Here is a 23,289-nt window from a genome sequence, read left to right on the forward strand (position 1 = left end):
CAACCAGTCCCTTTTCTCCTTCCTCAACGCCTCATGGATGACTAGTTTTCAAACACACCCTTCGTATCCCCGGTGCTCTCCCCGCAGAGATCCCCTCCTCCAAGGTCATTTTCGACACATTCAACAGATTCTCGATCCCCGCACTTACCAAGATCGCTAGGAACTGACAGCTATAGAAGTGGGACGCGCCAGTACGGCTTCCAATGCATCCGGGGTGAGAGTACTCTAAAGTCCTGTTGTCCTCGTCTCCATGCGGTCTAGTCAGCCAGCAATGGTGTTGCTATCTACTTGGTACGACGCTAATAGCCGAGCCCGCAGTTTAGTATGCGATAGTCAAGACCGTTTGAGCAATCTTTGGCGAACAAGTGGGCTCCTGTGACGCATTTGCGTTGTGTCGATTGCATGTGGTGTCGAATAGACAGTTTGGTGCCTCTTCTGTTCAACTTCCACCTGCCTCTTTAGTATTCAACGAAAGAGGGGATGCGCCTTTAGCTTACACTGAGGTCCAGCCCTGGTTCGAGCTGGTCCTTTTTGGCACCTGGCACAATGCACGTTGTCGTACCCAGGTAGATGGATACGATCGGATGACCCCGTACCTGTTCTATGGCATGATATTTGGAAATCATCACCGCAACCGGCCAAGCTTTGCGTAGTAGAAGGCGCGGGCCGCATATGGCAGCGGCTACGGAAGGCATTCCGGATCGCTGACCACCAATGGAATCTTCAAGCGTACTCTAGCTCGTTGTGGCTGATCTCAGTATCGCGCTGTACGAGAATGATTACTTTGACCTCGAAATGCACCTTCTATGGCAGGCTAGTTCTGTAGATGTCTGCATGTGGGCTATGACGAACGGCGCAGTGATGATTCGTGCGTTCGACAAATCGAGCAATATTGAGGTCTGTACGTTTCGCAATGTATACCTTTTGGGACCCTTGGGCGTGACATACTAACTTGCTCACAATCCAGTGAGTTCGCGGCGTGTGGGTATTTCTATCTGGGTGAGCGGTCGTGAACGCAGCCTTAGTATAAATATCCTTCTGTCCAGCCCAACTTCTCATCGTCGCAACAAGCAACTCTTATCCAAGAACCTTTACTTAGTCCCCTTGATTTCCAAACCACCACAAACATGCGCTTCAACTCCATCATCGCCGCCGGCGTCATGCTCTCGGGAGCTGTCGTCTCCGCCGCCGAATGCAACTGCTACGGTCTCTGCACCCCCGGTCAAGCCGGATCTCGCAACTCGCTCTACGCTGCTCGTCAACACGTCTGCGGCGACGGACTATACAAGAACGATGGCGGATACAAGGTTCCGGGTGGTGGTTACCTCTCTTGGCCTGGAGGCTTTGACCAACAGAGATGCTGGGACGCGTTTGAGAATATTCTTAACCAGTGCCGTCCCGAGGGCGCAGGCCTTGGTAACCATTGTGGGTCGTACAACTGGTACGGAAAACTATACAAGGTGGCAGGATGTAAGCTATCTCCCTAATCTGATCTGTTCAACCTTGGGAAGTCCTTTACTAATGTTTCTTTTGCGATACAGGCGCTTAGTACGACCAAAAGGCAACAGGATACCTCTTGCTGCAATACGCATCTACTGAAGTCGAATTCATGAATACATTATCGAGGGGAACTAGAGATGTATACAATCGTTATGTTACATAAGACGTCTCAAATCTATTGAACAGTATCAATGAACTCCAAAATTATGCTTTACCGCTTGTTTGATGAAAGGTATTGCTGCTCTTTTGCAATACAAGACACACAAGACACACGAGACGGGGCGTTAGTACTTTGGAATGCCCTCCGTCATCCGGCATGTAATAGCTAAAATCTTCGCTTTGGAGAAGACATTCATTTAATATATTACCAGTGTCATCAAAGACGACAATGTGGTCTCCAGAGTGTAAAAGCAATGTCGCAATAGTGGTAACGAAGGAAAGTCATCGGGGTGTACTCATCTCCTGCCCGACCATACGCCCCGAGTACCAAAAGTATTACGCTCCTCATCTAGTCGTCACCAATCAGATCTTGATCCCTCGAGCGCCAGAGGCGTGACTGGGAGGGGTAGATATCATCTTAGATACAATCGTGGTAGCCGCGCTTAAACACAACCTTGACACCGAATACCACTCGCTTCACATGGTTTTCTAAAATTACCTTGGATCTTTTCAACAGCGGTGTACGCTTATACTCCGGTATCTCTGTATCGAAACTAAGGGTGACCGCTTGGAGGTCAGAGAAAGCTCTCAAACCTTCCAGCCTTCCTACATCGGAGTCTCCAGTATCTGATTCAAATATCCCAAGATGGATCATAACAGTGAATGAGATGTATCGGATGCTCTACAACTGCGCTCCGTGAAACAGAGTTTTGCATTCATCCAGCGAAGATATGGGGAAGTACCAGTACTTGTTGGTGGGAAAGGGAAGCAATGCTGTCTCGTTATAGATCTGACGGCAGGTGGCCTGAAGACCCAGGAATGATGGAAGGCAAGGACGTGCGAGTGGGGAAGCGTCATGTCCGATGAGGACTTGAGGCTTCCAGCAGGCGCCGCTGGGTTTAACTCCAGGGTCGAAACGTTCATTCCACAGGAAGACGTTCAAACCACTGTTGACGTAGGTGAAGATCTTGTTGCGCACTTCGGCCGGAAGACGGAGTAGAGGTGAGGTAGCGCTGTTTCGTTGGGTACTTGAAGACGTCAGTATGTAGCAAGACTACTCAATGAAATGCAGCTTACATGGCCATAACATCGGGCGTACGTGGTGTGGCATCCAGGATACCGTTCTCGTGGGGGTCGTGCTGAAGTGTTGTTGTAATATTTTTGCGAGTAACGAGTAGAAACAGTGTTGGAGAGTTCTAATCTATCCCGTGGTGACGGGTGATACGCTAATGCTTTACCCGGGTGAGAGACGATGTCTATACCTAGATAGGCTTAGATTATGATGAACAGTGAAGGTGAAGACACTCAGGACCCACTTGAGCAATCTTGTAAGATCTGCGCGTACGCGTTACGTAGCGATACGTGCAAATTTGAGAAGGATATTAGCACACTCGAGAATATCTCGTTTCATTTCGAGACAAGAGATACACCAATTTGATATGGTATGGAGACAAACAACTACGATGACTTTGATTAAATGTGACAAAGGAGACCGTCCACTTAAGCAGCCTAAACGTTTGGTGCTCGCTAATTCTTATCTTATAATAGTACCTGAACCCCTTTAATCCCACTCATCAACAGGCTCGCCAATATTGAGCCAACGTGCATCTCAAGGGCGTACATCGGAGTCACTTGACCGACGAAGCTCGAAATCCAAGTCAACACCCTCCGGCACAGCCTCCAGAAATATGGGCTCCAAACTTGCCTGTATGCGCGCGAAGGTGGGATTCTCTATCCACCGAGCTATGCTGTATGGGCCTGCACGGACGCTGTCCAGTTTGATCAACACAACAATACGGATGTATTTAAGCCTCGTTAACAGACGAAGATTCTGAAACCGGGCAGGGTCGAAATTGCCCGTTGCAGAAGGCATGTCCACATTCTCGGTAACGAAGAAGACGAGCTTAGTGATGGAATGAAATTGGATTGGTAGAAGGCGCTTCCTTAGAATCTGGAGGGCAAGGTCATCCAAGTACCAGAAATGGTTGAGGCCAGAGAATGGAAGCATGGCAGTCTCGGTGTAGATCTGCCGGCAGATTTGCTGTAGCGATACGAAAGGGTTGCTCCTCCCTGGGACAAGGAACGGTGTAGTCTGCAGCATGAACTTGGTCTTTAGGTCATAGTGGGTGCGCTGACCGTATCTATCCATGATGGTCAACCTACCCTCATCGCGAGTTTTTCGATTAGAGGGATCGCGCGACCGGATGCTGTTTTTTTATGCGTCTCGCCTCGTCATCCCTAACCGCTGGAGCGGGTATCGATATGATATGGACTTCAAACCCGCCCATCGCTTCTTTAAAAATTCGATTACGAATTTCACAAGGGAGTAATAAGAGCGGAGAAAACTGGTCGTTGCAGTGAAAGCTTGACTTGTCCACCTCGGATTGTGGTGTAGCGTCCAGCATGCCGTCCTTCAATAAGCGCACGTGCTGCTTTAGTGTAATCTGTTCATCAATTGCCTTGTATAAGCCCAACATCCGTAAGAAAGACCATAATGTGCTATCGTCTCCAGTTAGATCCAGGAGTTGGAGTGAAGCTGGTGTTGTGGGATAGCTGTATGTGTCATCGTTGATGTGAATCATTGCCAACACGTCATCAAGCAGTTCAAATCTTTCCAACGGCTCGTTCGCCTCCTGCTCTTCCCGCTGGATCTCCAATTCGTGATAATACATCGAACGCGGTTGCATTCTGGTATCGGCTCTGCTCATACTGGATCGTGTGCGTCAAGAATTAGGGTCTGTGTGTTCTCTGCGGTTGAACAAGTGCGGCGGGCTTGGTGAAAGGAAGCTTGAGTAGAGGAAAGTAACTTAAATTATACAGAGACAGAAGCCGACGCAGGTGAAAAGCACGCTTCACAGAAGGACTCCAGGATAAGCCTGCGTTATTCACCTGGAAATCGAAGACCGCAGGGAACTCGAGGGGTTTCTCCAGGTAAACTAGTTGAAAGGCGTGTTTTTGCCACAAGTTCGTCTATATCGTTAGCAGATTAAGACCTGCTTCCAAACCGCCTCGACCGCGCCGTGATTGCATGTCGAATCCCAAACGTCATATGCCGCAACTTCGAGGACTCGTTGCGTCCCCGTATATTTTACTCGCAGTCTCCGGCCAACATTATACTTGTCCTTGCTCTTTTGACAACGCAGAAGAAATGAAGAATAGAGTGGACCGCACAAAAAGAAATGGCAAGCCTAACAACACGATGGGAAAAGTAGCGAGAGGATCGAACAGTTCGCTTTCACCCCGTCCAAGAAATGGAAGAATTGAACACGTATCCAAGCATCTCCTGTAGAGAAGAACGGAAGTAAAAACAACCTAGAAGTCTACATTCCCTTGGGATTCTGCCAGCGCTGGTTTTTGTGCTAATGCAGACTGCGGTACACTTGTTCAGTTTGTTCCTTGTATGGGTGAAAAAAGAGATATTTCCTAGGCGAACATCGGATACAGTTGTATAGATGTGATTTTTGGTCGACAACGCGCACATTAGCGAAGAATTGGGTGGAGACGAGACATTTCCTAGGCGTCCTATGATGGACGGCACACCAGAACACATCTGAAACACGCCGGTAATTACGGTACGAATAAGCAAGCAAGGGCGAAGTTCCGCTGTCCAATTTATATGATTCAAAGGCTGCGATTGTAGGAAAATCGAAAAAGATGGAATGCGACAACAAACTAGATCCCCACCGCGAAGCCGTTAGCTGCAGGCTGCATGACATTGTTCTCCGCGTTGATCTCCGCAGTCCGGCTATCACTTCTGGTGGCTGATCGAGGTGGGGCGTCGCGGGACCCCTGCATAAACAACACCTTGCGATGGAAGACCGGGGGCTCTTGCGGTCCATATGGAAGCCTGCTGCCCATAATGTTATGGTTCCCCTTTCACCTTCCCCACCGCTTTTGGGTACATAATCTTACGCGCGTCCGGCCGCGATTGTTTACTCACAACATTTGTATCACCACAGCCATCACACCCCACTTGACCCGCCACCACAATCGCCCCGGTATACATACACACAACAGCAATTAGCTAAACAGCTACTATACAAGGCGTCATGACGCTCCGCGACACATACACCAGGTTCCTGGCGACGCCCTCTTCGGGCGCGCTGGCGGACAATGCCTCGCTCCACTATGTCACCACCACGACCAGCATCAACGACGCAACAGCCATCATCAAGCACCTGTCTGTTCAGGAGAAGCTTCTGAAGAAGACCAAGGAGAAGGTGCTGAACGCAATCGAGGGCAGCAATGGCTTGAGTATCGACGTTGAGACGACTATCGAGTTCGTCAACGGCGGCGGCGCATACCTGCCAGGCCTGGATGACAATTTCGTCACCGACCGGACTGTGACGTTCCCTATGGTATGTACCTGACTCAATCCACGTCCTCTCACCTCACTCAAAGAGGAAACCGAACAACCTGAAGCCCACATTCACGCTAGGTCTTCTATTCTGCTTAGTCTACCCCAGTGTAGTCTGCAGACCTGTTCAGGTTCTCCTTTGGGCGGGTGCGCGCCTCTCCACGCGTTTACTGACACTGACAGGTGCACATGGTTCACTTTGACAAGTCGGGAAAGATTACACAGATCCGCCAGTACTGGGACCAGGGCTCTCTGCTCAAGCAGATCGACGTCATTGGTGCGCGCTCTCGCAACTGGCCCATCCGCGACAGCAGCGAACAAATCCGCCTCATCACATCCAACGCGGCAGCTGCACAGACCGAGTCGAGCGCGTCGTCGCGGCCCTCAACATCGGCTTCACGGGGCGCAGATGAGGTCTCTATCAGCTCCCGTTCGAGGGGATCAACGAACAATGCTATGAATGACCCACACGCATCGCTCGCCCTGTTTGCGCCTCGCGAGGTTGACACGGAGGACCGGGAGTCTCGCAGCTCTGGGCCGGCAGCGCCCCGCGCGCAGTCTGCGAAGCCGCCTCCACGCGAGTACTCTGAGCTGTTCGCTGGTGCAGGGGGCGACTCACCGTCTCCTTCGCCTCAGCGGATCCCAGCCAAAGCAGGCAGCGGAAAGAACTTCAAGGCAAACCGACTGTTTGAGGAGGAAGACGAGCACCCAGTCGCCCCGATGAGCATCAAGACCAGCTCCAAGAAGTACGACCACTTCACGTTCGGCGAAGGCGAGGAGACACCCAAGGTACGAGACACTGCGCGACCATCCAAGCACGACCAGAACCGCAACAGGAACGACGCCCACTGGGACTTTGACGACTTCGCTACCCCGAACAAGTCAAAGCCCAAGACGCTTCCTAATGCCGTTCGCCACTTTGGCTGGAGCGACGATGAGGTTGGTGCTTTCTATCAGCCAGAGACGGAGGTGGTTCCATCTACGTCTCTTGCTACACAGATGAACCCCTGCTAACATATACCCACCACAGGACACCTCCCCCGTCCGCCGCCCAATCGTGCACAAAGCGCGCCCGGACCAAGACGCACACTTCGACTTCGTAGACGAAGGCACGCCCGAAGGCCAGCGCAAAGCCGCACCTACTAAGGGTGGACGCAGCAACAAGGGCCAAGGTCTCTACGAAGACCACGTTACCGACAAGACGGACGAAACTAGTGGCGACAACAGCGACGCAAGGCGTGCCCTGAACGATGTAACGCAGTCCAAGACGCAGACGCGCAACTCCATGAAGACACACTGGGGCACGCACGCCGACTCACCAGAAAACCGCGGCATAAACATTGCGGGTAATGGCATGGGCGGGCGCAAGGGCACCGAGGCCGCGTGGTCTCTCTTCGAAGAGAGCCCTGTCAAGAAGGAGAACAATAACGGTGCTGGTATCAAGACGGAGGGCGATGGCATGGGCGGTAGGAAGGGAGCGGACAAGTCTTTCTGGGACTTTTAGGCGGCGTCTCAACCGCACAACCCACGGCTGTCGTTTACAGTGCCAGCTGATGAGCGACTGTTGAGGTTTTGAGGACTGCTTATACAAGACTGGTGTTTCAGCGCCACGTTTGTGTATGAGGTTGTTGTTGGCTTGTGTATTCTAGTCATCTTCTCATTAAGCCTCCTCTGTCTGTCCGTCTCCAAGTGTCATTCTGCTTGTACAAGGCGTTTGGCATGGTGGTAGGTGGAATCGACTTGGACGCGAATGGCTAGCTAGGAGACATTGTGTCGTTACATGGCGACCAGACCTTTGACATCAGACAAGGCATGTAAGATTACAGAGACAATTCACTGAATCGTTGTCGTCAAATTTTGGTCTGATCAAGTGACCATCACGAACCAAGCATATGTAGGTATCTCAAAAGTCTAAATGTTCCAATTATTGTACATCCCACCGTTAGATAGCTGACTCGTTTGGTCTTTATCCAATCATCCAGGTTGAAAGAGCAGATCGCATACATACCAGGAATGCTACCCTCAAGACAAAGAAGCCGTCTCCTCATTCCTCGTGAAAACAATCTCAACCTCATCCCCCACCCTTCCTTTATCCATATCCCCGTCCCAAGGATCAAACGTGATATCAGCCTTCAGCCCCCATCTCCTCCCCAACCTCTTCCGCTCTTCATACGAAGTCCGCGCTCTCATACCTTCCCAAACAGCACGGAACGCTTCGCCCTCTCCTTCCCTCTCCACTTCCTGACCTTCCTCTGGATTATCGAACCAGACTCCCAAGTCGACGATACGGCGCAGGTCATCAGTCGGTTCCATAGACGCCCAGATATCCACTGGCGCATACTTGACGCGCACCTCTTGTAGCAGTGTGGACGACGAGGTACCGCTTTCATGCGCAGAGGTGAGCATGAGTAGCGCGTGCACGCAAACTTGAACCCAGTACCGTATCTTAAGTGGTAAAGCGAAGCCTGGTCGCGAGACGCTGCGACTTTGGTGTGAACCGCGGGATATAAATCTCAAAGGAAGCGTTATGCTGCTTAGGTTGAACGTGGGCGAGGCGAGGTATGTGAAGAGGGGTGTGACTTCCATGGAGACGAGGAGGTCGAGTTTCGTGGCTATATCTGCGGCGGAGGCTTCGCGAACGGGGTCGAGCGTTGGGTCGGCGAAGGGGTAATGGGTTGTGAAGCCGAAGGGGTCGTTTGCGTTGGGGGGCTGAGTGGTGGCTGGCTGGCGGAAGGATGGGTATAGCGAGGAGTTGGAAGCATCATACATATTGTCGTCGTAAGATGTGCCTTCGTGGTCGTATTCGTCGTAGTGGCCGCTGTAGTAGGCTCCTCTTATGTAGTCGACGTCAACCTCCTCCTGATCATGCTCCCAGTACCACACGTCCCGTCCTTCTTCGCGGTCAGGTGGGTAGTGTTGCAGGTTAGGCAGGTTTTCCCAATCCAGCTCTATCTTCTTTAGCCATTTCAACCATTGCCTGCCGGGGCCATTGGGTTCTTCGATCTTCTCTAGCAGCGCCTTGAGAACAAATGGTCCGCAACTCAGATAGACGGTGTGGTTCTTGAAGAGGATCTCGAGGGCTTCACGGGCGACTTGGCGGTTGAGGAGGAAGTATTGGTGGCGGGTTATGAGGAGGATGGCAGCAGCACTGGGCTTGAAGTATTTCAAGTGACGCCGTTCAATGGCCCGGTCGACGCTGAACTCTTGCGCAGCGAAAGTATAGTCATATATCTATATTGCAATCAGCCTTAGATCCAACGGAGTGGCGCTGAGTTGCGTACTTGATCGCGCAGCTCTCGTGGGAGCCTAAGGAAGGGGAAAATGTGCGATGGCACTGCATCCTCGCGTTCAACATGCTCAGCATCAACAGGCACGGCGGATGCGGTAGTGGCGTCCATGGTGCCTGCTCACAATTCACGCGTGCTTTTCGTGTTGCGAACCAAGCTTTGCCCCGCAGCACCATCTGCATCGTGACGATCTTCACGTGATGGTCGCATCGCATCGCACCACCCCGCCCGCATCTGCCCATCCCTGTCGTGTGGCGAAGCCGCGGCGCAGCTAGCACCTGGATCAGGCAGGCGCTTGACACGTACCATGGATGGACGGGCCGATTCCTGTCTGTAATGACCGTCATCTTCGTAGCGTATCCGTACCGTCGGGTCAGCAGCAAATCGTAAGGTCAGGCACGTTGGAATACCTTGGGTGCTGCGCAGAGTCTTCGAAGTATACACATCTCGTGCCAACATCGTACGGCAATCGTGCCTGAGGCAATTTTGTTACCCTGTGCCACCCGAACCGATCGAGGGACAATCATCTGAGGCTTCGGTTGGTGCCGAGGCGAAATGCTGTTGCTGGTAGTTGCACCACATCGAGGTAAGACTCCGTTCAACAACCATACTGCTCCGGTAGTCATGACCGAGATGAGCTTCCAGTGTAACTGCAATCTACGAGTAACCGTTGCAGCGCCGTTCGGACCCGGCAATTACGACTATATTGCCTTCAGGTACGCGGCCGCTGCTGTGCTGCCGAGCTTCAGGGGCCTTGCAGCCGGAATGTCACCAAACCTCAGATCATCGGAGCATGTCATTGCAATGTCCGTCTAATGATGTACTGCAAGGGAGACACGGGAGCCTTACCGACTGGTCTTGTCTGCCGATAGACTTTGAGCGCGTAACGGCCCACCTGGGGTAGTCCTGCATTGTGTTACGGTCCGCGCCCCAACAGTTCCACTTAGCGATGGATACCAGCTGCTGGCAGGTTGACACGTCCGAGTACAACATCTGTCCTTCAAGCCTGTTTCTTGGACGTCATTGGCGTACGGATCACGTGTCGCGCCTGTGCAACCTAGAGGCATGCGCGTTCGATGATGCATGTCCATCGGTGGCTTAGATCGGACAATGACACAGATAGACGCATAGTTTGAATTGTACGTGTTCATTGAAAGCACAAAAAAAACGTTCGTTCCTGATCTGATCCACATTCATAGAAAACTGGAAACTATCGCTCTGGCACTGCCCCAAGAGCGTGCCATACAAGCTGCAGGCACTACAGCGTGTAAGCCTTATATCTCTTACAGCCTAGTAATGCTGTGACCACAACTAAGCCTTCCAGATCTTTCGATGCAGATTTGAACCATGGAACCAGACGAATGACCATGTTATTGAGCTTATAGGGTCGACGGCCCTGAACATAGCGAAGGGTAAGTTCTGCAGACTCCCGTTACGGTTTGCTTGGCCATGGATTCATGTGGGATCAGGAGTCGGCTCCTCAGCCACCATTGCTCAATCAGAGCACTGGGGGACCAAACATGCACTGGCACCTGACACAAGACCGTTACGTTGTGAACCTGGTCGTCGGGTCCGCGTGTGGTAGCACTGCCAGACCGAGTACAGTGCGAGGAGGCGGCGATACCGCCATGTGGTGTAGAGTAGCTTGACCGGCTTGGACCGACTGAGTGATACTGAACCAAAGGATGCGTAATGATAGACATGTTTCAGCAGCAGTTGCCGTCCGCAGTCCAGTTTCGATGGTTATGTTCGTTCTAGGCAGACACATTCCAGGTAGGTTAGCCGATCGTGTGCCCCGATGACTAGGCCGATGACTAGGCCGATGTGAGTCTTTGTCTCAGACAGACCTGCGTCCTGGTAGGCGATCAGGGAGTTCAGAACTTGGCCGTTGTCATTATCATGACGAGTTGAGTCACTGCTGTGGTTCAGGGCTGCAAAGAACATGGAACTCACAATTCAATACCCATCGGCGGAAGGTTGCTGTACGTAGGCTGGTTGTCCAGGATGCGTTCGACGTCGATGCTCACATGGTGTCCCGTGTAACTTGGTCGATGGATGCGGTTTCCAAGGGTTCAGCATCATGTGCATTGCATGTTCCAAGAAGCAGGAGTAGGGATGAACGTAACGGTCACGGTTGATCTGCCATGTCGACCAAAGAGCGACGGAGTAAAGGTGGACAGTAGCAAGGGGTGGATTTATTACCAAGGGTACAGAGGAGGCACAGCGCTTGTGTGACCGCGGAGGATGATTGACAGGGCAAAAGAGGCTATGGGCGGCGGGAGTTCTGGCAGAAGTCGGGCCAGGAGGACTGGTTAATGGAGCGGGATGATTGCCATGCGGGAAGCAGGGTTCGGGAGCGCCGTGCCCTGCAGACTTGTGAAGCTCAGTGCATCAGTGCATCCATCGGAACAAAGCGACAATGGTGGCAGTGTCGGTGGCCCCGGAGAAGCGATGTGTGGATATGTTCAGTAGTCGTTCTGTACCGTGGTCTTGTATAGCGCTAGCCGGCCAAGTATGGCCATGTTGTTTGGCATGGGCACGGGCTAAGGCGACTACTGCATGTCGGCAGCGAATGCAGGCTACAGAAGCATGCGCGCGCTGCAGGCGGCCATGAGGGATCGGCGCTGGAGGACAGCGTCGCAGAATTTGCTTTTGCTCGGCGCTTTGGCCGGTTGGGTAGCAGGCGTGGAGAGCTAGTGACCTCGTGGCGGTACAGCGGGCGGCGGGATAGCAAGACGGGTTTGGCTAAAGTGACGACAAACTACAAGGCCCTGCCATGCTCGCAGCCCGTGTCTGCTGCTCGATGGGCTCAGGATGCCGTGCCTGCGCATGCATCTGCTCTGCACGCTGGAGCGGAACGAACCTCTTGCTGCCACAGCCGGGCGGAGTGGCCCCTCGCGGGTCGGTGGCAGAGGGAATTGCTGTCATGGGCACCGCCATATGACAAGTGCACCAGTTCGCGCGCGGAGGCAGGGAGCCCATATTAAGTGCAGCTAGCCGCCGCTAGACGGGCAGCTTAAGATACACGAGGCCTCGATTGAACGATTTCCCACGTGCGGTCGGCTCACCTCTGGGCACCAACATATCCATTAATTGGCTGGCTCCCTGGCTGCCCTTGCGACTCGTCAAGACTCAACCGTCGCCTCTAGCTTTCTGTTGCGCCGCACCTCCTCCACTTTCCAAAGGTCCCTTCCCAACGTCGTACGACGTCCCTACGGCTAGACCGCCGGCTGCCCGCTGCTTTGTTGTGCTCCTTGCTGCCCTCCGCCCCAGGACATGTACTCGACCCGGTAGTCTGCTGACTGCTGCTCTCTATCCCCACGCGCGCCGCACCAGAGTCTCTCGACTTTGCTCTTGTCGCCGTGTCAACTGGTACCATCTCGACCCACCACGTCCCAGTGCCGCCCCAGCTGGCCAATTCTCACCACTACGCCTCGCTCGACGCCCACGTCGTGCACTCGTCTTTTAGGGCGCCTTCATCGTGTCAATTCCAGATCCCGCCCTCTGGACGCCGTGTCCCATCTGGCCTAGGCAAAAGCACCTTTGTATTGTCCCTGCTGCAGCCTCCGCCGACTAGGTAGAGCACGGCAGCCGCGTCTCCAGCTCTCGTGGAGTTTTGCCAGGAACCGTGTTTGCTTTTGTCCCGACTCGTACCGCCAAAAGAAGTCATTGACGCTGGGCCTCCTCGCAGCTGCCACTTCTGCAAGACACGGTCATCGCCCCTGCCCTTCTCGCGGTAATCGGCGTGGATCGTTGTATTGCGCTTGCCATTAGAGTTGGAACGGTCTTGGCGCTGCATTCGTCGTGCCCCACTTCATCCAACTGCCATCTTTACTTTCAGGGAGGAACGAACCATATCCCGTGCGGCCTCGCTGCCCGTTACCCTTACCACGCCCTGCATCCCTCTTCCACTCCACGCCCCGGCTAGTACCCTTATCCAAGCTTTCCTCTCCGGGACTCGGCCCTCTTTTACTATTACTTCTCCATCTTTCCCACCTGGCCCATCTACGATTGCCGAAAGTGACCAAAATCACTTGCCCTGGTAAACGTTATTATCCTTCGCTTTACTGGCTCCACTATCTCACCCATTCGAGTGTGGACATCATCACGAGCTCAAATCCCTCTCGCTACCACTAACGGCGGGCACGCACGACTATTTTATAAAATACCTCGTGCGCCGCCTCCGTATCCATGAACTCTGTTTCTCAGCGTACGACGCCGCACGGAAACACGCCGCAGAACAACATGCAGAACAACATCATCCAGGGCCAGCAGTCTCTGCCGCCCTTGTCCTCACTCACCAACCGTCTACCCACGGCTGAGCCGAGCCCGGCACAGCCCAGGCAGCATTCGGAAGCACGTGAGGTTCGCGACTCAGGCAACTGGTCCATTGCCCAAAGCAAACGTGAGTGCTCACGATACCCATCATCCACACGTTGTTAACACGCCCTGTAGATTCATCCACTGTCTCCCAGTCCATGGGACTACACGTGCAAACACTACTCAACCCTTCCGATGATTCTCCATCAAGAAGTTCGATACCCGAGACGCCATCATCGGCTAGGTATCCATCTGGCCTCTCCCAGTCGTCTCAGGTACGCCATTGTACTATTGCCTATAAACTTGTCTAACATAGCAGCAGCAGCATGGTGTTCTACCTCCGCTCAACCAAGGGTTCGACAATCGGCTCAGTATCGATGCCGGCTCTCATTTCGACTCTCGACGCAGCAGCGTAGACAGTCGGATGAACGCTACCATGGGGCATCTGTCCATTCACCCGCAGTCACCATACGAAAGCCAAAACGCATCCCGAGTCTCACTTGTCTCGAACCTCCAGCAGCAACGCGGCATCACAAATGCTGACTCGCGACCCAACGGCACTTCTCCTCTGTCACCTAATCGTGCTGCCCCGCGTGCCAACCATCCCCCAAGACGTGCCCCGGTCATCAACCCCAACCCCAGAAGCGTGTCTGGCATGCCAGACCCTATGGCGGCGGCTCCAACCAAGGGTTTTGCTTGGGCTTTTCCCGCAGATGATTACGACCATGAGGAGAAGAGAACGTCTAGTAGCGGTGAGTCTAGCATAGACCGATCCAACGCCCCTTCGCGTCAAGGCAGCTTCGCGACGTCGGTCAACAGTAGCATCTTCACCACAGACTCCAAGCTACCACCTGGTCAACAACGACTGAATGATGGCACGCCTCCCTACTCTCATCCTACATCAGACGTACTGACTAGTTCAGACATCCCTAGCACTCATCATCACTCCATGCAACATCGCAGTGTGACTAGCCTGCAAAATGTTGATCCCACCAACCCGCTTGCGCCTGGCAGTGGAAGTTACAGCAGGACCCCCGAGCTTCGCGTCAGCCACAAGATGGCGGAGAGGAAGCGGAGAAGTGAGATGAAGAACTTGTTCGACGATCTCAATGGTATCCTTCCCAACAGCCCAGGCAGCAAGTCAAGCAAATGGGAGATTCTCACCAAGGGTAAGTCCACTCATGAATCGCTGTATACATTTGACTGACGTGTCTTTAGCCATTGAATACGTCACAAGCCTGAGCCGCGCACATCAAAGCGCTCGCGAAGAGATCAGCCGCTTGCGACCCGATGCAGAATACTGTCGTCGGGCTCAGGAGGAGAATGAGCTGCTCCGAGCTGAATTAAACGCTGTGTGGAACGCTCTTCGTCGCGTCGATCCATCCAACTCTCATGTCTACGGAAGTATGACAGGCCAGTTCGCACAGGGACAACCCGCAACTCCTGCGTCTGGAACCAACGTGCTTCCACCATTACAGCAGCAGCAGCAACAACAGCAACAACAGCAACAACAACCACAACAGCAGCAGGGCCTCTCGCAACAGTCACCACCATCGCAGGCTCAGTGGGGACCACCGCCACATGGAGGCTCCATGCAGGGACCGATGCAAGGCGTCGAGTTTGGCGGTATGCGGCCTTATGAGCACCCTCATCGTTGAAGCAACCCTTCTTCACATCACTGTCGTCTTGCATGAGTAAGGCGGCTGCTCAAGCCACTCGAGTCTTGACCTTTAACTCGACTGTATTTCTGGGCCTGTCTTCTGCCTTACATCGTGGGGTTTCAATTAAGCGTTTTCTGTTATTATTTCTACACCTACACCAACGGACAGATACACGGTCTAGCCGACTCTGTTCGGACCTAGGACTAGCTGTCCCACCAACAACGGTTTCAATTATCTACCGGCTTTGCTTCACGACCTTTCAGCATCGAATGTATTATGACACGATCCTATGCGACATCATCGGCATAATCGACACCCATAGAGGGTCTTTCCTTTATTCACCTACCGGATCGTAGGACGGCGTTTTATGGAACGGCTTATACCTTTGGAGTGAGAGGGCAAGGAAAGCTTCTCGGAGAAAGGTCGGGAAAAAAAAAGTTTATGTCATGGATCACCACATTGGTGAATCGGGTTCCTCATGTCAGCTACAAGAGTGGGATCTTCGGCCATGGCAGGCGTCCGGGGTTTTGGGTCATCCCCCAGCGATTAATCAGTCTTTTAGTCGGATTTGGCTTCGTCACTGCATGTAGCCCGGGACTTTGGTCCCCGTCCCCGCCATCGTTCTACACGTGGACATGTTTCTCAAACATGCGTCAATAGCTTTTAGTGGGGGACCTACCACAAATTCTTAAACATGGATCGTCGCTGCAGGTTTGCGCGACCGAACTATACCACACACCCTCTCCCTCTTTCTGGACTTGCACTTGCACTTGCACTGTTGTTATCGTGTGTATTGGATATTCCAAGTTCTCGGGTCTTCAAGTACGCCTCTCGCCGGATCTTGCCGGTATGTGTAAGCGTTGGTTGCATGGCGTACTGCAGTTAAGTTTCAGTGATGGGTGCTTGTCGTTGTTTTCGTTGTTCCCAATGATTTGCTGGTAATGACAGGCGAGACGGAAGTATGCTTGCGCTTCACCTAATGACTCGTACATTGTCGTTCTGTTCGCATTTTCTTCCCCTTTTATCTTTGCGCGCCATGCTCTTCTCTACACTTGTACTAAGTCCGCATTCGCTTGTTCTGTCTACAAAGTTTAGATCTGTACAGCTACTTTGTCACACTAGACACTTCTTCGATTAATGCACTTGGGCGTGGCGCGGCGTGGCGTGGCGCGGCATGGTATCTTCTTGGTTTCATGCTGTTTTCTTGGTGGGTGGGGTTGGCATGACTCCATGGTGGACTCGGCACGAGGTCATTACTGCGCCGCATGCTCGCACGTGGGCTGTGGGCAATCGCTCCCTCGGGATGTGGAGTACAGTGCATCTCCCATGGACATGACTTGTACCTGTAGCTGTATATGTGTCAGTTAGCCGCGAGGTAAATTACAGTTTGCGACTAGACTGACTAATGTTAGTGCGGCGCGCTCGCGGTCGGTAAGGAATGCCGAATGCCCTAAACCAGAACTTTGAAGGAGGCAGCGACGGCTAAGGCAGATCCAAAGGTAAAAGGGATTAGTTAGGTGTACTCCGTAGACCTGGTGTGGCTGGAGACAGTGGGATGGTAAGTTTAAGGAGTGTGGCAAGTGGGGTCTTGGTGATGTATTTTGTCTAGTTGTGTTAACGAATGTTGATCTGCAGGCTACGACGGGGTTTTCTGGGAGAATTATCTAGGTCCGAGAGAGTCATGTTGGTTTGACTTGTGATGGTGATGTGATTCATATAGCCTCTCTGGGACGCATGTTGCCGTTACTAGTTAGAGTAGTTTAGGATGGACACGATAAGGACAGCATGGAAGATCGATAGGACAGGTCACATCATGACGTGAATTAGTCGAGGCCGAAGTAAATGCGAAGAACAAATGGCGATCGCAGGACGCCGGAAGGGTATAATTAAAATATACAATCTAACCATCATCATTGTAGGACCAGAAAGAAAGAACCAAAAACATTACGCTATCCACGATGTAGAATTGTATCCAATGGATTCTTGGGTTCACCAATCGTTTCCTTTTGCACCTGTTTCTTCTGCTTCTTTGTCATGAGGCCCTTGGCCTTGATGCCGCGCTCTTTTCGTAGTTTCTTGAGCGCTTCTTCGGTCATTTCTTGACGGAGAATTTGTTCGACCACGAGCTTCTTGCGACTGCGCTTATCGCCACGGCCGATGATGATGCCCGCGGTGATGTTGCATGTTAGACTGCAACTTAGGATGATGGCGGTAACTTCCTTGGGGCGGTCTTTGTAGTAGATACCCCACGTAGTACCACCCAGTGCGCATTGGAACATGGAGTGGAAGTCGAGAAGGACAATGATGGTGATGAGAAGGCGGATGGAGAAGGCGTGGTGGGTGTATGTCTCGTGGGGCCGGTAGAAGGTATGTGACTTCTCCAGCTTGCCTTGGTGGTGCTCGAGTTTCTTCTGCTCTTCAGCGGTGAGAACGGGAGCCTCTACGCCTTCTTGTTCTGCTTCGCCTGTTTCCCAAGCGTTCGACCGCGGCATGGTAGGTAGTTCATTGTGATCTTTCAGTTCTTGTAGTCCTCGTTCTTTGCGTAGCCGCCAGGTCTTGTGCGCGTAGTAGGCGACAAAAGCCATATGGTATGTGTCGACAATGCGGAAGGGAAACATGGTGATTCCAACAACACAGAACAGGGCAGTAAGGACCTGATCAGCAATCTCGACAAAGTATGCCTGACGATCGCCCACGTAGATCCAGCCGATAAGGAAGAGCACCCACGCTGCTCCCCAGAAGGTGATGAGGAAGAAGTACAACGTGACGAGGAAGCCGAGAGGGTTGCGAACGTAACGTCCGAAGCCCTTCATGCTCCGCTTGAACCTTGCGCGTCGAGAATGGAGAAGATGTCGAACATGATCGTCCAGAGCCTCCTTTTCCTCGTCGGTCCATCCTGTCAATGAAGCACCATGTGGAAGTACAGCGTAGTGATGACCCGCACCCTCTTCCAGAGTCGAAAGATTTGAGTCGATAGTGTTGTTTCGCCGCAACTCTCCGCGGCCTCCGCGCGCGGCTTGTTCTACTTCGCCTTGTTGAGTCATCTCAGGGAGTTGATCTTCCTCGCGTCTGGCCCCTCTAGCTGTACCCATCTCTTCGTCCGAGGAGTCTGATGTAGTCTGCCCAAGATCGTATGTGGGCTGGCGGTTATAGAGCCAGGGTAAATTGGGCAAGAACAGCGAATTCTGAACATTATTCAGTGTAGTGAGGGCGGATATCTCGGGATCTAGACTTTGATTAGGCTGCGAATCGATAGACAGCATGTTGAAAACCACTAACCAATGACATCAAGCACATCGACAACATTGTTGCCCATCATGTTCTGGTTTGGGTCCTTCTGATGCCGCCGCATGTGGAAAGCGGAAGATTGACGAGTCATCCCTCTTCGTGCATTGCTGGCAGTTGGCGGACCGTTGCCGATAGCAGGGTTTGCTGGCTGCGTGCCATCCTCATATAGAGGCTGTAGATGGGGGCCCGTCAACTGACGTCTTAGGCTGTCGTCGGCGACCATGGCCTGTGGAGGTGGACGCGGTTCAGAACTGCTTCTTCTTCGGCCGGCTTGCCATGTGCTGTCGGATTCCGATACTGGCGCAGGGTCAGGTGTGGCTTGGGGAGTATTCACGCTTGGCTGATGTGAAGGTCTTCTTATGCGAATCGACGAACTGCGCAAGCGCTGGGCGGGATTCGAGGCAGGCGCGTGTAGTTGAGGGGGTTGAGCGGACGGCATGTGGGTCGTTGTGGTGACGGCAGGGTGTGTGATGGTGGTCGACTGGGGCCCAAAATGTTGCACGTTCGTTCCCTGTCCGGGTGTGGTGGATGTCGTGGTGGTGGTAGTATAGGGACCAGAGGTAGTGGTTGTCGAAGTTGACGACGACGCCAACGGTCGTCCCTGCTCGTGTGGGCCTTGGTCCATAATTGCAGCGGTTGCGACGAGAGTGCCCCAGGAAAGGAAGCAGTTTGGGCGAGAGTGCGGCGTTGGGGTCAAGTAGTGTCTTGCTAAGCGTGCAGCGAGCGATCCGGCCGCGACCGACGGGATTAGTTCATTGTTCAGTCAGCAGCGTCTCCGCAATCCCTCGTGAGAACAGGGTTAAGAGCGCGCCGTGATAGGAAAGCGGCGCGTTGGCACGGCGATAATAACGGGTTTGAGGAATAGGAGCGTGTGAGGGGTCTTGGAAAACACAGTGAAGCTTTCCTTGCGCGCGCGGATTGCCAACCAGCCGCGTGGTAGTGCTTCGGCTAGGGCGGCTTCTATGAAGATCCGAGTGGCTGCATGCCATCCAGCAATCACGTCTGACGTCATACCTCATATTTCTTTAACTGCAGACATATCTGGGGTTGCTGAGTCCTGCATAAGAAACATGGACTAAGCATGGCTAACGCCCAATGCTTGATCATACGAGCCCTGCACGTCGCTGTCGCTTCAGCGGCAGTCTCTGCAAAGGAGCCACCAAGAAGCAATTAGTCGCCTTGCGCAGAACCTGCCAGTTGTGCACAGAAACAGTGGGCTTTCGAGACATGCATTATTGTTGTGCCACCCTTGTCGAACTCAACAAATGTCAAATGTCGCTTGCAGGCTGGTTTTGGAGAGCAGGCGTCTGGACTCACAGCTACAGGGCTGAAACACGGCCCAGTTGGTCGCGCCTAGGCCAGCGTTGACGTAGCTGTGGATCCCAGCTGCGCATCCGTACCTGAGCGATGATAACTTCCGACATCCACAATAATCTATACCTATAGCATCTTTAACGCGTTCATCTCTCCAAAATGAAAGCGGCCCGCGCCCTTGTTCCAGCCTTCCTGGCAGCCTGCCGCGTCGCTGCCATGCCGCAGCGCAGCGCGCCGCAACAAGCTATTTTCGACGCGTCGACGAAGCATCTCGCCAAACCACTTGGTGTAGGCCACTTCAGCGAATGGAGCCGTGCCACAAAGAAGGAGTTCTTGGTAGACTGGCAGGCCGGCAGGGAGTCAGAGTGGACGATTGTAATGGGCAATGAGGGCGGTGATATGGACTCCATGACGGCGGCGCTTACTTGGGCGTACCATCTTGAACACTCCACCGAACATACCGACAACCCTATGAAGGCCATTGCACTTCTTCAGACACCGTCGCATGCGCTTGATCTGCGCCCGGAGAATAGGCTGGCCCTGGACAATTCGCAGATGACGCCCGGTCATGAAGACTTGTTGACTCTGGATGAGCTGCCTGAAGACCCTGAGACTCTGGGCAAGAAGCTCAAGGGCATAGTCCTGGTCGACCATGGCAGCCCGCTGCGGAAGTGGAACGAAGCAGAGATACTAAGCATCTTTGACCACCACAAAGACCGCGGCACTGCTCCCGACGCCGAACCCCGTGTCTTCGAAGTAGCAGCAAGCTGCACTACACTTGTTGCCCGCCAGATGCTCGACGAGCTCGAGCAACTAGACGAAGAATACCACATGCCGCACGAACTGCTTGAACTAGTCCTCAGCGCCATTGCCATCGACTCTGGCGGCTTGTCAGGCAAGAAGACGACCAAGACCGACATTGAAGTCTCCAAGCGCGTCCTCGCACGCAGCAACTGGAAGAAGGACAGCCTCGAAGACGTCATGGAGGATCTCGACGACGAGCTCAGCAAGGCACAAAAGGACATTGACAACCTTGGTCTGCGCGACTTGTTGCGCCGAGACTGGAAGGGCGATATCATTGATACCCCCTCTCCGCGCACTCCTACCGTGAGCATTGGCTTCGCCTCGATTCCATACTCCATGGATGAGCAGATTCTCAAGACGGACTTTGCGGAACTCTTTGGTAAGTCTTGATTCCCTTTCCAACTCATTCTTAAAGTACAACTCAACTTACACATCCCAGACTGGTTCGCCGTTCACGCCGCCTGGACTGCCGAAGCCGGCGTCGACATCTCCATCACGCTCAACAAGTACAAGAAGCACTACAAAGACGGCGAGAAGGAGAAGATCCGCGAAGTCGTCCTGACCGTCCGCGACGACGTACGCATCGACCAGGACCAAGCCGACTCGCTCTTCAAGACAGTCAAGGAGGCGTTGGAGAATAACGAGGAGGGTATTGATTTCCAGCCGTGGCATCGTGCGGATCAATTGGCGCCTAGGCAGATGGTGTGGACGCACAAGAGTGGTGCAGGCAGGAAGGTTATCAGGCCGATTGTTGAGGAGGCGGTTATGAAGTGGGATTAAGTGGTGGACGTGGAAGGGGCTTTGATACCTATGTGAAGATAATGTATGCTCCAGCCTACGAAATAGAAACAGGACTTCTTCAAATGTGTCTTGCAATATGCACCGATGGAGAGCAAAATTTGCGTTGAGTTGCTGCATACACAGTGTGAAATTTGGATAAGTATGTAGTATCCAAGTCGATGTATACTTCTGGCAGTACCAATGGACAAAGGTATGGACGTTAGGTTGCAGCATGCACTGTCTTGAAGTTTGATAATTGAGCGGTCTTCGAGGCGATGTATACTTTTGGCAGTACTAGTGAAGAACAGTGTGGACGTTGGGTTGCAGCATACGTACTCTTTAATCTTAACAATCGGGCGGTTTCCAGGGCGATGTATACCCCTGGCAGTCCTGATCGATGGCTGTAGTAAATTTGGGTTGCCGCATGCATGGTGGTATATATCAGTGAACGCATAGGATCCAAGGTCAAGTATACATCAGGCACCACCAAGCGACGACAGCATTGCATCAGGTTTGCCGCATACACTGTATTAAACCCTGTCAAGTAGTTGATTCTCAAGGTAATGTGTTCTTCAACGCAGATGTTTCTTGGTGCAGAATCAATATCATAACTCATCATTCCTAGGCTACGCGGAGCTCTATGCTATACAAAACTACAAAAACGACCAATTCCAAATAACATTTACAACCCAACAACAAGACAATCCTACGGTGTATGCCCCCACCCGGCTATCTTCAGCCCCTGAGAGCCTGCCCTTTCAGGCGGCTGGAACTCGAGGGGCCGACAAGCCAGGGTGGAGGGAAGCAACCAAGACGACGAACTTCCTCCAATCAAAACAAAATCATTCCATCTCATCTAACGCCGCCTAAAAACGAATGGGGTATCGAACGCCGAAAAAATGCTGAGTAGTCGTTTTCCGTCTATGGACACTACCTGGGGCGGGCGCTACGAGCAGCTGGCTTTCTGACGTTGGCAGTATTCGTCTTTGGTGAAAGCACATGTGAGGAAGTGGTTGTCTTTGTGCGGGAAGCTGCGCGGGTTGCGCGCGTAGTTGGGGCGGCAGCAGCAGCAGGCGCCGATTTCTGAGTAGGTGCCCTTGTGCGCTTCTTTGGTACAGGCAGATCTGCATTCTCCTTGTCCTCTCCAGACATATCGTCGCTGCTGCGCTTTTTGGCGCGTGTAGTCTTTGTCGGCTGCGCGTATGTGGGTGTGGGCTTGGCTTTAGCGGCAGGCTTTGCGCGCCTGATGTCTGGGGAGGAAGTCGCGGGAGCTGAGGAACTTGTTGGAATAGAGTTTGTGGGAGCCGCGCGTGTCTTGCGTGAGGCAGGTGCAGGTGCTGCCGCTGATGTCTTCTTGGCTGCCGCAGTCTTGGTTGTTGGTGCCGGCGCGGTCGCGACTGGTTGTGCAGGCGCGGATACCTTGAGAAGATCTAGTAGCGTAGTTTGGCGCGTCACAGTTGGGATGCGGTTGACGCGACGCTCGAGACGCGACTGCATGCTGGCGCATTGCGCATCGCACTGCGCTCGTAGTTTCTCTTTTCGCGAGTCGAGCTCGATTTCGAGGTTGGCTAGCATGTTGGCTTTCGCCTCAGCTGTGATGCCGCCTTTGATGCTGTTCATCGCGTGTTGTTTGATGTGTAACGCGTCGACGGCGGTGATGTTATTGTGAAGTGCCAGAGAGTACCAGCTAGTAGGGAGGAAATACTGAGGCTTTCGAAGATCTGATATTGATATTGAGAAGCTCGGGTGTGGTGGTGGCGGTTGAAGAGGGTTGTGGCTTCCGAATGTTGTGTGGTGGTGGAGAACAGTAAACAACGCG

At 53.0% G+C, this 23,289-nt stretch overlaps 8 protein-coding genes across 8 annotated transcripts; 4 read left to right on the forward strand and 4 right to left on the reverse strand.

Annotated features, from left to right (window-relative positions):
- Nucleotides 1–1,069: 1,069 nt before the first annotated feature.
- On the forward strand, nt 1,070–1,624 carry BKA58DRAFT_418586 (uncharacterized protein). The gene is made up of 2 exons (XM_046172675.1): nt 1,070–1,470; nt 1,542–1,624. Exons 1-2 carry the CDS (start codon nt 1,128–1,130, stop codon nt 1,547–1,549), a joined length of 351 nt encoding a protein of 116 aa, XP_046030058.1. The 5' UTR covers nt 1,070–1,127; the 3' UTR covers nt 1,550–1,624.
- A 717-nt stretch (nt 1,625–2,341) lies between these two features.
- Nucleotides 2,342–3,808, reverse strand: BKA58DRAFT_436922 (uncharacterized protein; the record flags this gene model as incomplete). Its single annotated transcript, XM_046173444.1, has 3 exons — nt 2,342–2,687; nt 2,737–2,798; nt 3,281–3,808. 3 exons carry the CDS (start codon nt 3,806–3,808, stop codon nt 2,342–2,344), a joined length of 936 nt encoding a protein of 311 aa, XP_046030059.1.
- Nucleotides 3,809–5,708: 1,900 nt separating this feature from the next.
- BKA58DRAFT_399197 (uncharacterized protein) lies at nt 5,709–7,520 on the forward strand (the record flags this gene model as incomplete). Its single annotated transcript, XM_046171530.1, has 3 exons — nt 5,709–6,017; nt 6,200–6,955; nt 7,047–7,520. The coding sequence occupies 3 exons, from the start codon at nt 5,709–5,711 to the stop codon at nt 7,518–7,520; spliced, it is 1,539 nt and encodes a 512-aa protein (XP_046030060.1).
- Nucleotides 7,521–7,757: 237 nt separating this feature from the next.
- Nucleotides 7,758–9,439, reverse strand: BKA58DRAFT_111963 (uncharacterized protein). Its single transcript, XM_046163945.1, has 2 exons — nt 9,298–9,439; nt 7,758–9,247 (listed from the first exon to the last, which is right to left on the reverse strand). The coding sequence occupies exons 1-2, from the start codon at nt 9,412–9,414 to the stop codon at nt 8,039–8,041; spliced, it is 1,326 nt and encodes a 441-aa protein (XP_046030061.1). The 5' UTR covers nt 9,415–9,439; the 3' UTR covers nt 7,758–8,038.
- A 4,342-nt stretch (nt 9,440–13,781) lies between these two features.
- On the forward strand, nt 13,782–15,281 carry BKA58DRAFT_309439 (uncharacterized protein; the record flags this gene model as incomplete). Its single annotated transcript, XM_046167241.1, has 3 exons — nt 13,782–13,898; nt 13,946–14,792; nt 14,842–15,281. The coding sequence occupies 3 exons, from the start codon at nt 13,782–13,784 to the stop codon at nt 15,279–15,281; spliced, it is 1,404 nt and encodes a 467-aa protein (XP_046030062.1).
- A 1,661-nt stretch (nt 15,282–16,942) lies between these two features.
- Nucleotides 16,943–19,499, reverse strand: BKA58DRAFT_112128 (uncharacterized protein). The gene is made up of 2 exons (XM_046163946.1): nt 18,564–19,499; nt 16,943–18,510 (listed from the first exon to the last, which is right to left on the reverse strand). Exons 1-2 carry the CDS (start codon nt 19,195–19,197, stop codon nt 17,234–17,236), a joined length of 1,911 nt encoding a protein of 636 aa, XP_046030063.1. The 5' UTR covers nt 19,198–19,499; the 3' UTR covers nt 16,943–17,233.
- Nucleotides 19,500–19,643: 144 nt separating this feature from the next.
- Nucleotides 19,644–21,701, forward strand: BKA58DRAFT_466816 (uncharacterized protein). The gene is made up of 2 exons (XM_046175035.1): nt 19,644–21,069; nt 21,130–21,701. The coding sequence occupies exons 1-2, from the start codon at nt 20,046–20,048 to the stop codon at nt 21,468–21,470; spliced, it is 1,365 nt and encodes a 454-aa protein (XP_046030064.1). The 5' UTR covers nt 19,644–20,045; the 3' UTR covers nt 21,471–21,701.
- A 689-nt stretch (nt 21,702–22,390) lies between these two features.
- On the reverse strand, nt 22,391–23,244 carry BKA58DRAFT_112163 (uncharacterized protein). Its single transcript, XM_046163947.1, has one exon. The coding sequence runs from the start codon at nt 23,088–23,090 to the stop codon at nt 22,401–22,403; it is 690 nt and encodes a 229-aa protein (XP_046030065.1). The 5' UTR covers nt 23,091–23,244; the 3' UTR covers nt 22,391–22,400.
- Nucleotides 23,245–23,289: the final 45 nt, after the last annotated feature.

The sequence above is a fragment of the Alternaria rosae genome, assembly GCF_020736505.1.
Source record: "Alternaria rosae strain MPI-PUGE-AT-0040 chromosome Unknown BKA58scaffold_2, whole genome shotgun sequence".
Classification (NCBI taxonomy): Eukaryota; Fungi; Ascomycota; class Dothideomycetes; order Pleosporales; family Pleosporaceae; genus Alternaria; species Alternaria rosae.

Excerpts from the sequence above, each read along its gene's own strand:
- BKA58DRAFT_418586 (XM_046172675.1), top strand. The coding sequence starts at position 1,128 with ATGCGCTTCAACTCCATCATCGCCGCCGGCGTCATGCTCTCGGGAGCT.
- BKA58DRAFT_111963 (XM_046163945.1), bottom strand. The coding sequence starts at position 9,414 with ATGGACGCCACTACCGCATCCGCCGTGCCTGTTGATGCTGAGCATGTT. Across the intron at positions 9,248-9,297 it reads CACGAGAGCTGCGCGATCAA|ATATATGACTATACTTTCGC; the intron begins GTACGCAACTCA and ends ATTGCAATATAG.
- BKA58DRAFT_112128 (XM_046163946.1), bottom strand. The coding sequence starts at position 19,197 with ATGGACCAAGGCCCACACGAGCAGGGACGACCGTTGGCGTCGTCGTCA. Across the intron at positions 18,511-18,563 it reads CGATGTGCTTGATGTCATTG|ATCCCGAGATATCCGCCCTC; the intron begins GTTAGTGGTTTT and ends ATCAAAGTCTAG.
- BKA58DRAFT_466816 (XM_046175035.1), top strand. The coding sequence starts at position 20,046 with ATGAAAGCGGCCCGCGCCCTTGTTCCAGCCTTCCTGGCAGCCTGCCGC. Across the intron at positions 21,070-21,129 it reads GGACTTTGCGGAACTCTTTG|ACTGGTTCGCCGTTCACGCC; the intron begins GTAAGTCTTGAT and ends TACACATCCCAG.
- BKA58DRAFT_112163 (XM_046163947.1), bottom strand. The coding sequence starts at position 23,090 with ATGAACAGCATCAAAGGCGGCATCACAGCTGAGGCGAAAGCCAACATG.